This window comes from Arachis duranensis, chromosome 6 (assembly GCF_000817695.3).
Source record: "Arachis duranensis cultivar V14167 chromosome 6, aradu.V14167.gnm2.J7QH, whole genome shotgun sequence".
NCBI lineage: Eukaryota > Viridiplantae > Streptophyta > Magnoliopsida > Fabales > Fabaceae > Arachis > Arachis duranensis.
The window spans coordinates 39,961,381-39,974,750 of NC_029777.3; the positions used below are offsets into that span (position 1 = coordinate 39,961,381).

The 13,370-nt window shown below is 37.6% G+C and overlaps 1 protein-coding gene across 1 annotated transcript; it reads right to left on the reverse strand.

Annotated features, from left to right (window-relative positions):
- Positions 1–2,402: 2,402 nt before the first annotated feature.
- LOC107493672 (uncharacterized) lies at positions 2,403–12,118 on the reverse strand. The gene is made up of 2 exons (XM_016114729.1): positions 11,206–12,118; positions 2,403–2,647 (listed from the first exon to the last, which is right to left on the reverse strand). The coding sequence occupies exons 1-2, from the start codon at positions 12,116–12,118 to the stop codon at positions 2,403–2,405; spliced, it is 1,158 nt and encodes a 385-aa protein (XP_015970215.1).
- Between the last annotated feature and the right edge of the window lie 1,252 nt (positions 12,119–13,370).

Genomic DNA, 13,370 nt, shown 5'->3' on the forward strand with positions numbered 1-13,370 from the left:
TTTCACTTTTTCATTAGGTTTTATGCACTTTCTTGCATTGTAAGTAAGTGGTTTGGAGTGGAATTACATGGTTTTGTTGAATTAATCAACCATCCTTTATTTGACACTAAATCATGAGGTTTAAGCTAAAATTAATTAGTTTTTGAATGATTTATAAACCCTGTGAAATTGGTGATACTTTGATTGGTTGTTTTGATTACTTGTAGGTGAAGAAAAGAAAAAAAAGAAAGTGTGGCCTATGAAGCGTAGCCTAAGGAAGAGAAAAGCGTGGCACATCAAAAGGGGGAAAGCCATAGCACTCTCTCTAAGAGCTCAATGCTCTCCATGAGAGCCTCACTCAATGCTAAGGAAGCAAGAGGCAAGGAAGCTGCGCTCTCTCCCTTAATCGAGTGCTATAATGATCCAAAGAAACAAGGAAAGAAGCATAATGCTCGGTTAACACCATTCACTTTATCAGGCTCCATACAAAATAAATGCAAGGAGTAATGTTTGCTAGTGAAGGCCACAAGGATCGAACCCATGACCAAAGGGGAGAAATGGGCGCAACTCACAAAGGAAAATAAGCCAAATTTGGCCAAAATGCACTCAACAAGTTTCGAACCCAAGACATGGAAGTCCCAAAGGAGCACTACTCTTCAAGGATTTTTTTCCAAAATGCACCCAGAAAGTCTCGAACCGGGAACCTCATTCCTCAAACAAGGAAGCTGCGCTCTTGGGGAGAACCGAGCGCTAGGGAGTGTGTCACAAGGCTTGTTGCGCGCAAAAAAAAAGCACGGCCAAGGCTTAGAGCGCCCAAATTCTAAAATCCAAAAATAGAAAGTGTATAAATAGAAGTTAGTTCAATTTAGAGAGGACCTTTTTGACATTTTTTCCTTTTCACTTTTGATCTTTTGGAGATTTTTCATTTTTGGGAATTGAATTTGAGATTTGAGCTTTGGGTTTGGGGATTGAGAAGGGAATTGAATTCTCTTGCTCTCTGTTCTTACTTCTGCACTCTCTACTCTTTGTTTTGAATCTTGGATTGAGAATTGGAGGAATTCTGTTTCATTCTTGATCTGAGATCTCTCTTGTTTACTTTCTAGATAATTTCAAAGAATTGAGAATTGAATCTGAGTTTTCATTTACTGCTTTCATCTTTCTTTCTTCTGCAATTATTTTCTATTGGATCAAGGAAGGAATTGAGATCTAGTCTTGTTTTTTAGTCTTATTCAACCCCTGAGATCTTCAACTTCTCCTATAGTTATTGCAATTGAGCTGAATTCACTTTCTGTATTGCTTTTCAAGCAATTCTTCTCTTCTGATTAGATATGCTGCATTTTGATTCATCTTTTACTTCTCTGTTGATTGTCATCTACTTTCTCTTGTTTATTTTCTGCAATCCTAGCTCCCAAAGCCGTTTATGATTAAAGCACTTCACATTTCTTGCGCTCTAAGCCTTAGTTATTTACATTTCTTGCAATCTAAACTTCTGTCATTTATATTACTTACACTTTAAGATTCAGCTTCTTTACTTTCTTTGCCCTTTAATTTTCAGTCAATTGCCCATCTCTCTTTAAGTTTCATGCAATTTAACTTCTGTTGGAAACAAATCACTCAAATCAACACTTGTTTGCTTAACTAAATCAACCACCTAACTAAAATTGTTCAATCCTTCAATCCCTGTGGGATCAACCTCACTCTATGTGAGTAATTACTGCTTGATGCGACTCGGTACACTTGTCGGTGAGTTTAGTGTTGGATCGTTTTCCATACCATCAGTCGCGCCTTGTTTTTCTTCAAATGGGCCACAAAAATGTTCATTGATTGATTGTAGTGCTATCTTTAATTGAGCGCTGCCTTGCTAGAGCGCTTTGCCTTGTAGTGCTCAGTTGAAGCATTCAACGTAGCGCCCCTTGCTTTGTCTCTTGGTGGGAGCTTAGCGTTCACTCTTTGAATGCTGTGCTCAAATAGAGAGCGCTACAGCCTTGCTTTCTTGGTGCTTTATTGGGCACTCCGTTAGGTCTTTGAGCGCTGGCCCTTGCTCCTTGGTTGAGCGCAACACTTTAATGTCATAGGCCACGCTTTTTAAAGCATGACCTAATGTCCAAAGCATGCTCTAACTTCAAAAGTGTGCCAAAAATTTCTTTTTCCACCATTTCTTCACCTACAAGTAATCAAAACAAAAAATCAAAGCATCACCAAATTCTCAGGATCTCTGCATTACTTAAAAAATCAACTAATTCTAGCATGAATCCTATGATTTTGTGTCAAATGAATGATGGATAATTGAATTGACATAACCATGCAAATTCACTCCAAATCAGTTACTTATTATGCAAGAAAGTGCATAAAACCTAATCAAACAACTGAAAAATTCTTAAAAAGCTAGCATAAGATGACTTGTTATCACGCCTCTGCTTCTACTATTCCTTCACTAGCTGATGAAGAAGGACTAAGTGGTCCTTATGCTCTATCCTCATTTGAACAATAGAAGATGCCAGCTGCCCAATAGATACTGCCAGCTTGTCACAGTACTTGTGCGGAGGAAAATGGTATCCCTGAGGTATCTCAGGCTGCTCCTGTTGAGGAGGGGGAATCAGCTCCTGAGGTGGTGCTTGTCCAAGCTCCCGAGCATACTCTATGCCCTTCCCAGTAATCGGTCTGTCAACTGCAATAAAAGTGTCTCTATCAATCCGGTAACAAAAGTGTCACTGGATAGAGGCAACTGAAGTATCTCACTCACTCTCTGGTGTGCGAAATTTGAACTCGCACTACTTCACCGGCAAGTGTACCAGGTCATCCAAGTAATACCTCAGGTGAGTGAGGGTCGATCCCATGAGGATTGTTGGATTAAGGAAGCAATAGTTGTCTTGCAGGACTTAGTCAGACAAAAAAAAATAGTTATTATTGTCGAATTCGTATAAAGCAAAATAATAAAGAAAATAAAGAAAGCAATTAAAGGGTTATTAAAGAGATAATATATGGAAGCAGTTAAGGTTTTGGAGATGTTTATCATTTCAGATTAATACTTCTTTCTAACTATTTTAACAATGAATGATTCATTCCATGACAAATCATAAGTGATTAAAACCTAATGTCTTAGCGAGCGAGTTATCTCCCCAAATTTTACTAAAAGGCCACAAACAAGGTCAATTCTTTCAAATCAGAGGATGAAGTTCAGAAATCTAGTTTAGCGCGACAGAAACCTTAATTATCCAAAATTGACAGGATTATATGTCACATATCCCAATAAGCTGCAGGTAACCCTCAATTTAGGAGGAGTGTTTTCAAGCTACAGCCCAAGCGAGATAGCTCTATCAAGAATCAAAAGTGCTCGTGTAGAATGAGGGGTCATACTGTCGTTCCACCCCAGATTCATGAGATTAAGAATGAAAACAACGCCTTAGAATTGAATTAAACATTAGTTAAAATAGAAGAGTAATAATATTAATCCATAGAAATAAGCTAACCAGGAGGTTTAGTTGCTCATAACTTTACAGAGAAAACAAAATAAAAATGGAAGAAGATCTGAAGTAATGTCTATGTTAATAAACCTAATTGATCTCCTCTTTAAATAGTAAAAGCTAGACCTAAAAGTTGATAATTTAAATTTAAAAATTACAAGGATAAGATAAAATAAGCTAAGGAGTGCTAAAATCTACTTTGGGCCCACTTGGTTAGTGTTTGGGCTGATTCTTGGCGTTCATCTTCAATTCTGGGCATTGAACGCTCATAGGGGAGGTGAGCTCGCTAGTTCTTGCTCCCTGGTTGGCGTTGAACACCAGTTTTGGGCGTTCAACGCCGGGCTTGCTCCTCTTCGAGCGTTGAACGCCAGGTTTGGACGTTTAACGCCATATTTGGCAGTGATTCTATAGAAGAAGTATAAACAATCGTATATCTTTGGAAAGTTATAGAAGTTGGCTTTCTAACACCGTTCAGACCGCATCATTGGAACTTTTTAAGTCAAGTTATGCTCGTTGGAATGCAAAGAGGTTAGGATTAGATAACATCTGCTATCCTTTCTTCGTCTCTGTACAAGATTCTGCCAAATTTGCCAAAAAATCATCTAAAATCATAGAAATAACACAAAAACTCAAAGTAGCATCTAAAGATGAATTTTGCACTAAAACATAGTAAAACGTAATAAAATCTAACTAAAAACACTATAAAAATAATTGGAAAAAGGGTATAAGCTGATGCTCATGCATCACAACACCAAACTTACATTGTTGCTTGTTCCCAAGCAACCAAAAACAATTATAGGACCAAATGGAAGTGAAAAATACATCAGGTTTTAGAGTTGTCATTCAAGCTCGGTTCTAATTTACTAAATGGGGCTTATTAACACTTTATTTCTAAACAGCTTTGGCATCTCACTTTCCTTTGAAGTTCAAAATTATTGAAATCCTTTAGAACTAAAATCTGGATGATATTATTGATTCTCTTCTTTAAGTTTTTCTTGATTCTTGACCATAGCTTTTCATTTGGTGCTTTGCACCTTTGAGCCTAGTCATGACTCTAAGTGTTTTGTTTTCAGGTATTACCACATAATACATAAACACCATAAGCACTTAACTAGGGGAACCCTTTGGATTCAAATTTATATTTGCTTAAATTCTCAGAGAGTGGTGCTTAGATTCTTAAGCATACTCTTTATGGCATTGGGTCACTACTTTAAATGTTCAGTCTCAAGGTTTACTTGACACTTTCACACCACAAGCATATAGTTAGGGATAGCAACTCTTTTGAGCTTTTTAGGCCACTTTTGACCCTCCTAACCATTGATGCTCAAAGCCTTGGACCTTTTTATTTTGGTTTTACTTTTACTTTTGGCTATTTCTTTTGCTTCAGGAATCAATCTTTTTCATTTTTCAAAGAATTAATAATACTTCTCTAAAGTCACTGTTCTTCAAGAGCCAATATGCTCAACTCCAATGTCAATTATGCATAATTAATTTATATATTCTGAAAATAAAGATAAGGCCACCACTTTAAGTTAAATAGAACAACTTGCAATATAACTCAAGACCTTATGCATCTTACCGCTTCTCTTTTCAATAAACTTTTCTTTTTAAGCTTGATGCGGAGTACATAAGACATCTTAAAATGAAACAAAGAAAAGAAACTAATACTAGAAAAGAACAAACTCCTAAGTGTGATCATTCACTAGAATAGAAAATAGATAATAAAATAAAGTACAATGAAAACAGAGATAAAATAAATAAAAGGGAGAAAAAAACTAGACCACCTCAGTGATGGCGGCCATTGCTCCCTCCGGGAAATCCTTTGGATTGTTTAAGCTCCTCAATGTCGCGCTTTTGCCTCATCTGCTCCTCCCTCATGCTCCTCCGCTCTTCTATCATCTGATGGAGGATGGCAGACTAGTCTTGATGTTCTATCCTCAATTGATCAACAGATGAAGCTCCCCTAGAGATGTGGTCAATTGATCACAATAGTCACAAAGAAGGAAGTACATCCCTTGAGGCATCTCTAGGATCTCCTGTGGAGGTGGCAGAATGGGTTCTTGCTGTGGTCCTTGTGCAGGCTTAAACAATTGTATGTCCTCATGCTAATCACAATCAAAGGAGAAGGATAAAGGGGAAAGCAATTTATTCAATACAACTAACTACATGCATGCAACTACACTAAATGCTATTTATCTATATGTACAAGATAATTTCCTATGGAGTTTGGCAAAAACAAATAAGAGATTCCAATCAATCCAAAACAAGCCTTCGGGCCAAGCAAAGAGTTAATACACTATGATCAAAGTCCAAAGAATTGAATTGAGGTTTTCAAAACTAACCAACAAACAACTTGCAAGAAGATACAATATAGGGCACAAGAACATAGAATTGAGCGATTGAACCCCTCACCTAATGTGTGTTCTCTCTATTCGCTCAGTGTTTAGAGCTTAATCACTCAATTCTCCTTTAATCATGTTCCTCAAAGATTTGCAAGTCATCTAACAATCAACAGTTATTCAGTGCATGCATACAAATATCAAGAAGGACTTATCCATGGATTGTAATGGGGCTAGGGTCAAGGTAAGATTGTATTTGGTTAAGTAAGCTTGAAATTTGAATCTTTGATTAACCTAAGCTTCCCATCTAACCTACAACAACCTATACAATTTAAAAGTTAACCTAACAACCCATTCTTCACTTTTTCACACAATCATGCATTCTCTTTTGATCACCACACATATGCATTGATTCTTACTTCATTTTGGGGTATTTTGTCCCCTTTTTATTACTTTTCTTTTTCTTTTTCTTTTTTTTTTCTATTTTTTCTATTTTTTATTTATTTTTCTCATCATTTTTTTTCATTTACAAACTAAAATATATACGAGAACATCAATGCATATAGTTTAACATAATTTATACTTGAGTATGTACCCAATTCCCAATATTTTGACAAAAATATAAAAACACCCTTTTATCCCAACCAATGTTCCCAAACTTCCCAAACTTAAATGATAAACACACTTACTAGCCAAAGCTAATCAAAGATCCAAACAAGGGACATTTATTGTTTTTCACTTAAGGCTTATGATGTGCTAAAATTAAGAAAAAATGGGTCTAGTATAGGCTCAAAGTTGGCTAACAATGAAAGATAAAGGATAGGCTATTTGGGTAAGTGAGCTATTTGAAACAATGGCCTCAATCATATACATGCATTCATACACAAAAATAATGGACATATAGAATCATGCAAATCAAATATCACAATCATAAAAGGAGTTTATCATACAAGAATAAACTTTACAGTTGAAGATGTATAACCATACAATTCAGGCTCAAATCTCACAAGGTATGTTGTTCTAGCACTTTTCTATGTTCTTATGAAAAATACTTCAAGCAAGTTTGAAAAACAATTTCTCAATTTAATCAATGGCATGCCCTAAAAGGGATTTGATGAGAATTTCTTGTTGTTTTTACCAAACTTATTCAATCTAACATGCAACATGCAAGTATTTACTACCATAATACTATAAGCATTAAAGAAATATTTACAAACAAACCAAACCAAACAAAGTGCAACTAAGACGAAAATTGCAAAAATTGAAGAAAAGAAGAACAAAAAGAATATTGCAAAGTGTCTAAGAATGGAAATTTTTACCCCCTCGTAGTTGGTGATCCTCCCCCATACTTAAATTATGCACGGTCCTCCATGCATGCACATGATTTATGGGATGAAGGACTATGAGACTCCACCCTCAGCTGGTGGGCTCCAGGGGTTCCAGTTACTGTGCAAATAATTAAACAACAATTGAGGAAAAGTAAGATGTATGTCGTATGATAAAAAGTCAATGTGTGTATTCTATGTGTGCACGGTTTAGAACACAACACATTGGTTAGTTGGAAAGGCAACCACATAATCAAAAGAGATAGCACGATCCTCAATTAAGTAGCCTAGGTTGCAAGTAAAGAATAAGTAAAACTTAAGGCACAAGCAACCCTAGGTAGCCACAAAAGTGAATTGAGTATTTGATATTGGTTATTGAAATTGTGTACGTTAAAGCACAAGATTGATATAAAATAGCACAATAAACAACAACCAATCCCATAATGAACGGAAACTCCTTATTCATCATGAAACATAATGAAAAAGTCACATGGAAAGGTACTTGTTACAAAAAGTGATAAGCTTGATAAAAATCAAGTTAAGTCACTCAAACAAATGCTAAGCATTAACAAGGAACAAGTACCGAACATGTAATGAATTTGATATGCAAATCATGATGAACAAGTAATTTCAACTCAAATCACTTAATTCAATGCACTTATATAATTTGTCCTAGTGGTACAATCAAAACATAAGTATTCAACCCCACTAGGTGCTAGTAAATTAAGGCAAAGTATAAGTGCATTGGTGGAAATATCAAGCAACAAGCAACCCAATCAATACCAAAAAAACACTTGCAACTTATTCACTTAGCAAGCAAGTAAAGCAAAACTAATAAAATTACAAAAATAAAAATGAAATACAAACAAAACAGACATGAACAAGCATAAAATAGGGTGAAAAGGGGAGAAGAGAGAGGAAGAGAAAAGAAGGAAAGAAGTAGAGAGAAAGAAGAAGAGAAAAGAAGCATAATAGTGAGAACACAGAGGTGTGTGTACGCCACACACGTGTGTGTACGCACAAAAGGAGGAAAAAGAAAGATGTGCGCTCGCACACTCTATGCGAGCGCTCCTAGAAGAAGAGGGATGAAGACGTGCCTGGGCGCACAAGGGTGTGCGCACGAACAGAACACTTTTTTTTTTTAGGAAAGGGTCATGTGTGCGTTCACACAGGTCCGTGCGCACGCACAAAATGCAAATAGAGTAGGGAGCCCACGCATACAAACTGTGCCAATGCTCCCACCAGAGGGGCTATCAATTCGTGTGCAGACGCACACGTCTGTGCGGCCACATAGGTCACAGAAAATAGAGCAGCGCGCACGCATAAGCTGTGCTGGCACTGTGACCAGAAGATGATACGCATGCATAGATGCCCTGTTTCACAAAATGTTTTCCTCAAAATTCTAAGGTACCAAACCTTAGTTCAATGCAAGCTCAACCCCAAAAACATTCAAACATCCAAAATTTCATGACCAAGATGCAAATTTACCTACTAAACTCAAAATTAAACTAATCCTAAGTAAACCAAAATAAGAAAAAATACAATAAACCAAAATTATATACAAGAAAGAATGATAAGATCGGTGTTACCATGGTGGGGTGTCTCCCACCCAGCACTTTGGTTTATTGTCCTTAAGTTGGACTTACGGAGAGCTCTCATCAAACCTCTTAGAAACCCTACCCAAGCTTGTTTTCTCCAATTCCTTTCATTCCATCTAGGTAACAAGCATTTACAATTCTCAATTCCTATAGCACAATAACAACAAAACTCACATTGCAAACGGTGAGAATTCATAGGATAAAAAGAAAATAAAAACCAAAGGTAATAAAAACAAATAAAATAAACTCTTAAGACTAGCAAAAACAAGCAATCAATCAAAAACAACTATTTACATATTCAAATATTAACATATTCACAATTAATCAAAATTAAGCTATTCACAATATTCACATATCTACAATAGCCAACAACAACACCATTGCAACTTTCCGGCAATGATACACAATACACAATCCACTTGCGTGCTCCATACCCTATCTTATGATAGGTCTTTCCTTGTCAATCAGGGTATCACCTCCTATGTGAATTCTAGCTACTCCACATAAGCGATAAATGAGATGAGAGAACGCCAGCCGTGCTTGGGAGGAGGGCTTGTTAGCTACTTTGTAAATTTCTTGAGGGATCATCTCATGTACCTCCACCTTATTGCTGAGCATGATGCAGTGGATTATCACTACTCTCTCAATTGTAACTCAAAGCGGTTACTTGTAGGGATGATTTAGCATTGGACAAACTCCAACTATCCTTTAGCCATTGGCTTAAGGTCAACCCTACCCAGTTGGTATGGCTTGCCTTGGGCGTCCCTCCTCCACTAAGCTCCAGCTATGCATATATCAGTAAGAACTTGCTCCAGCCTTTGGTCAGAGTTAACCCTTCGAGTGTAAGAGTGTGGGTCACCTTGTGACTGAAGCAATTGTAGTGCTAACCTCACACTTTCAGGGCTAAAATTTATGATTTACCCTCTAACCATGGTGCTCCAGTATTTGGGCTCTAGGTTCACACTAGTGTCATGCTTCTTTGTGACCCAGGCATTGGCATAGAATTCTTACACCATTAAAGCTCCAACCTCTGAAATGGGATTGGCCAGAATTTCCCAATCTCATCTCAGAACTTGGTGTAGGATCTTCAAATACTCATCTTCTTTGAGCCTAAAGGGGACCTCGGGAATCACCCTTTTCTTTCTCACCACGTCATAAAAGTGGTCTTGATGGGTCTTGGTAAGAAATCCTGATGTCTCCATTTTCGTTTCCTTGAGGATTCTCCTGTTTTTGGTACAATGGAAATAAGATATAGAAAGCTAAAAAGAAGCGGAGCTTTCCAATACCAAACTTAAGAAATTTGCTCATCCTTGAGCAAATAGTAAAGTAAGAGAAGGAAAAAAATAGAAGAAGAAAAAGATAGAGGGGATAGAGGAAAGAGGCTTCGGCCTTTGGGATAAGAAGAAGAAAAAATGGATATGTATAAATAATAATGTGGAAGATAAAAAGAATATGGAAGGTGTGTAGAGTATGGATGAAGTGAGGGGTATTTATAGGGGTAGGGAGGGTATGGGTTCGGTTATAATGGGGGGAATTGGGGAAAATTTTGAATTTGAAGTTGGTAGGGTTAATGGGAAAAGGAGTTGATGGGATTTATGAGTGGTTATTGGGAGGAGGGAAAGGTGGTGTGCGGGAATCAAGGAAATTGATGGGGATGTGATAGATGAATATGGTTGGAAAAGTAGGAAAGAGGAGAGAGAAGGGATGGATGGTTAGGTGGGACCCACTAGCTAATAAAACTATGAAATTGGAGTACCCCTGCCCCCCTGGGCGTTCAACGCCAAAATGGGTGTTGAACGCCACGGGGTGGAGTACCTTTTTTTTAATGATGGGATATTCAATGCCAAGAATCGGCGTTAAATGCCCTAGAGGGACCAATTTATGGTCCTGAGCTGCTCTTGAGAGGGCGTTCAATGCCAACAAGGGTGTCATTCAGGGTGTTCTATTTTCTCTCCTATGTGTTCCTGTTTCTATTCTAAGTGCTACACATGATCACAAACGTTAAAAAGAAGAGGAAAAGTATGAAAAACAATAGAAAATACAATGATATGAAATCAAAAACCAAAATGATAAAAGAAAATAAAATTAAGAAAAACTGTACATATGGTTGGGTTGCCTCCTAACAAGCTCTTCTTTATCGTTACTAGCTTGACGGACAGCTCCTCTGTGGGGGTTAATAGGGGCTCAGATCTTTACCCTCTCATGGTAAACTTCATTTCTGTGCTCTCATGAATTAGTTCAACATGTTCCAGGGATAGGATCCTGTTCATAGTATGTGGAATGACTGAGCTGCTTGTGAAGACAACTCTCATGCTAGGTGAGAAGTCTTCAGTTGGAATCTTCTTATTCCGCCAGCTTATGGGTACTTTCTTCTTAGTGCCTCCCTCCTCAGTGGTTGATGATGGATAACCAACACCAAACTTAGGCTTGATGTCTGGGGACTTTGTAAGGCTCTACATTGAGAGAGAAGGCTGGAACACTAAGTGTTGCACAATAGTACCTCTTTTATCCGAGAGATAGCGAAGGTTGGGAATCTTAAACAGGATATGATCCTCCCATAGCCTCAAAATTAACTCTCCTTTCTCAACGTCTATCAAGGCCTTCCCAGTAGCTAAGAAGGGCCTTCCCAAGATGATGGAGTCATTCTGGTCCTCTTTAGTGTCAAGTATCACAAAGTCTGCAGGGAGGTAAAGGTCTTCAACTTTTACAAGGACATTCTCCACCAGTCCATATGCCCATTTCAGGGACTTATCTGCCATCTCTAGTGAGAACCTGGTAGGCTGCACTTCTTGGATTCCCAGCTTCTTCGTCACAGAGAGAGGCATTAGGTTTATGCTTGATCCAAGGTCACACAAGGCCTTCTCAAATGTAATGGTCCCTATAGTACAGGAAATTAGAAAGCTTCCGGGATCTGGCATCTTATGAGGTAGCTTCTTTTGTACAAGGGCACTGCACTCCTTAGTCAACACCATAGTTTTATTTCCCTTCAGGGCCGTCTTTTCAGAAATCACACTTTTTAAACATGCCATATAAGGTGGTTTCTTCTCCAACACCTCTGCAAAAGAGATTTTAACTTGCAACTTCTTGAGGGCTACCAAGAACTGAGTAAGTTGCTCATCCTCAGGCTCCTTATGCACGTCTAGAGTAGGCTGGTCTTTAGGCTCCTTCATCTTCATGGTGGTGTCTGTGAGTGCACTCCTAATCTCCTCTTGATCCTTGTTCTCCTTCAGTTCCTCAACAGCAATTTTCTCCTTAGGTTCGGCCTCAGCTTCCAAAGTGAGGACCTTGCACTTTTTCCTTGGATTTATCTCAGTATTGCTTGGAAGAGTGTTGGAGGGTTCCTCAAGTAGCTTCTTCCTCAACTGACCAATTTGTATCTCCAAATTCTGAATGGAAGACCTAGTCTCTGCCATGAAACTATGAGTGGCCTTGGAGAGGTTAGAGATGTAAAACCCCAAATAATTAATGAATAATTTTCTAATAAATTAATTGTTAATAAGAAGCTACTTCAATTAATTGTTAATAATTTTCTAATAATTATAAATGTGATTTTTATGGTTTAATATGATAGGAAAAATTAAAATAAGTATTTTGACACTAGTTTTAAAGAATTTGGCCCAAGATTAGCCAAAATGGGCCGAACTGGACATACAGGGCCCATATTGGGCCCAAGGCCCAATCCAATCACCCTTTAATGAAGGCAACAGCCTTCCTTCCCCAGCCAAATACCACACACACGCTGAAAAAAATAGATTTGGGGGAAGAAAAGAAGAAGCAAACTGATGAGTCCATATATGATGATATATTTTGACTTGATTTGGGTGGATTTCATCAAAAAAACTCACACTTATTCACTTAAATAGCATACTTTTGTGTTTGATCCCTAAAATTGAACCTAAATGTGAAAACATGTGTTTTTGTGCTTAAATTGAGCAATTTAATTTCACTTTTATTCTATTTGATGCCATGACATGTTTGTTGAGTAATTTCAGGTCAAAGAGGTAAGAATGGATGGCAAAAGTGGAAGGAAGCATGTACAAAGGGAGAAAACATAAAGAAAGCAAGGAGAAAGCACTCAGCCATGCGTGCGTACGCATAAAATGGAAATCAGCATGTATGCGTGTGCACAACCATCTGTGCATACGCACAAGTGAAAATTCAGAGAAGTGTGTGGACACACACGTCTGTGTGTACGCACAGGTACCAGCGCATGCTTTCATTAAAAAGTCACATGCTACGCAATTTCTGAGGCCTTCTGGCCCAATTTTTGAAGGCTCAAGGCTGAAATGAAGTGCTATATCAAGGGAGTTTCAACACATATGAAAGGGAGCCATCTTAGAATAGGAAAAATACATAGTAGGAGTAGGAGTAGGGTAGTATAGAAAATTCTCTCTTAGGGTTTTAATTAGTGTTTGTAGAATTTTATACTTCAAGTTGATTTTGGATTCTAGCAATTTTTATTGTAAGTATTTCTTTAATTGTTCTAAAAAAAACTTTTGTTGCACTTTTATTTGATCCCTAACACACTTCCCCCTTCATCCCTCTCTTCTTCCCATTTTGTCCTATTTTCTACTTATTCTTGTTAGTTTTCTTTACATGTTATTTTCATTTTAGTAGTTTTGGTTTACTTACTTTCTAATTGAATAAGTTGCAAGTGTTTGTTTG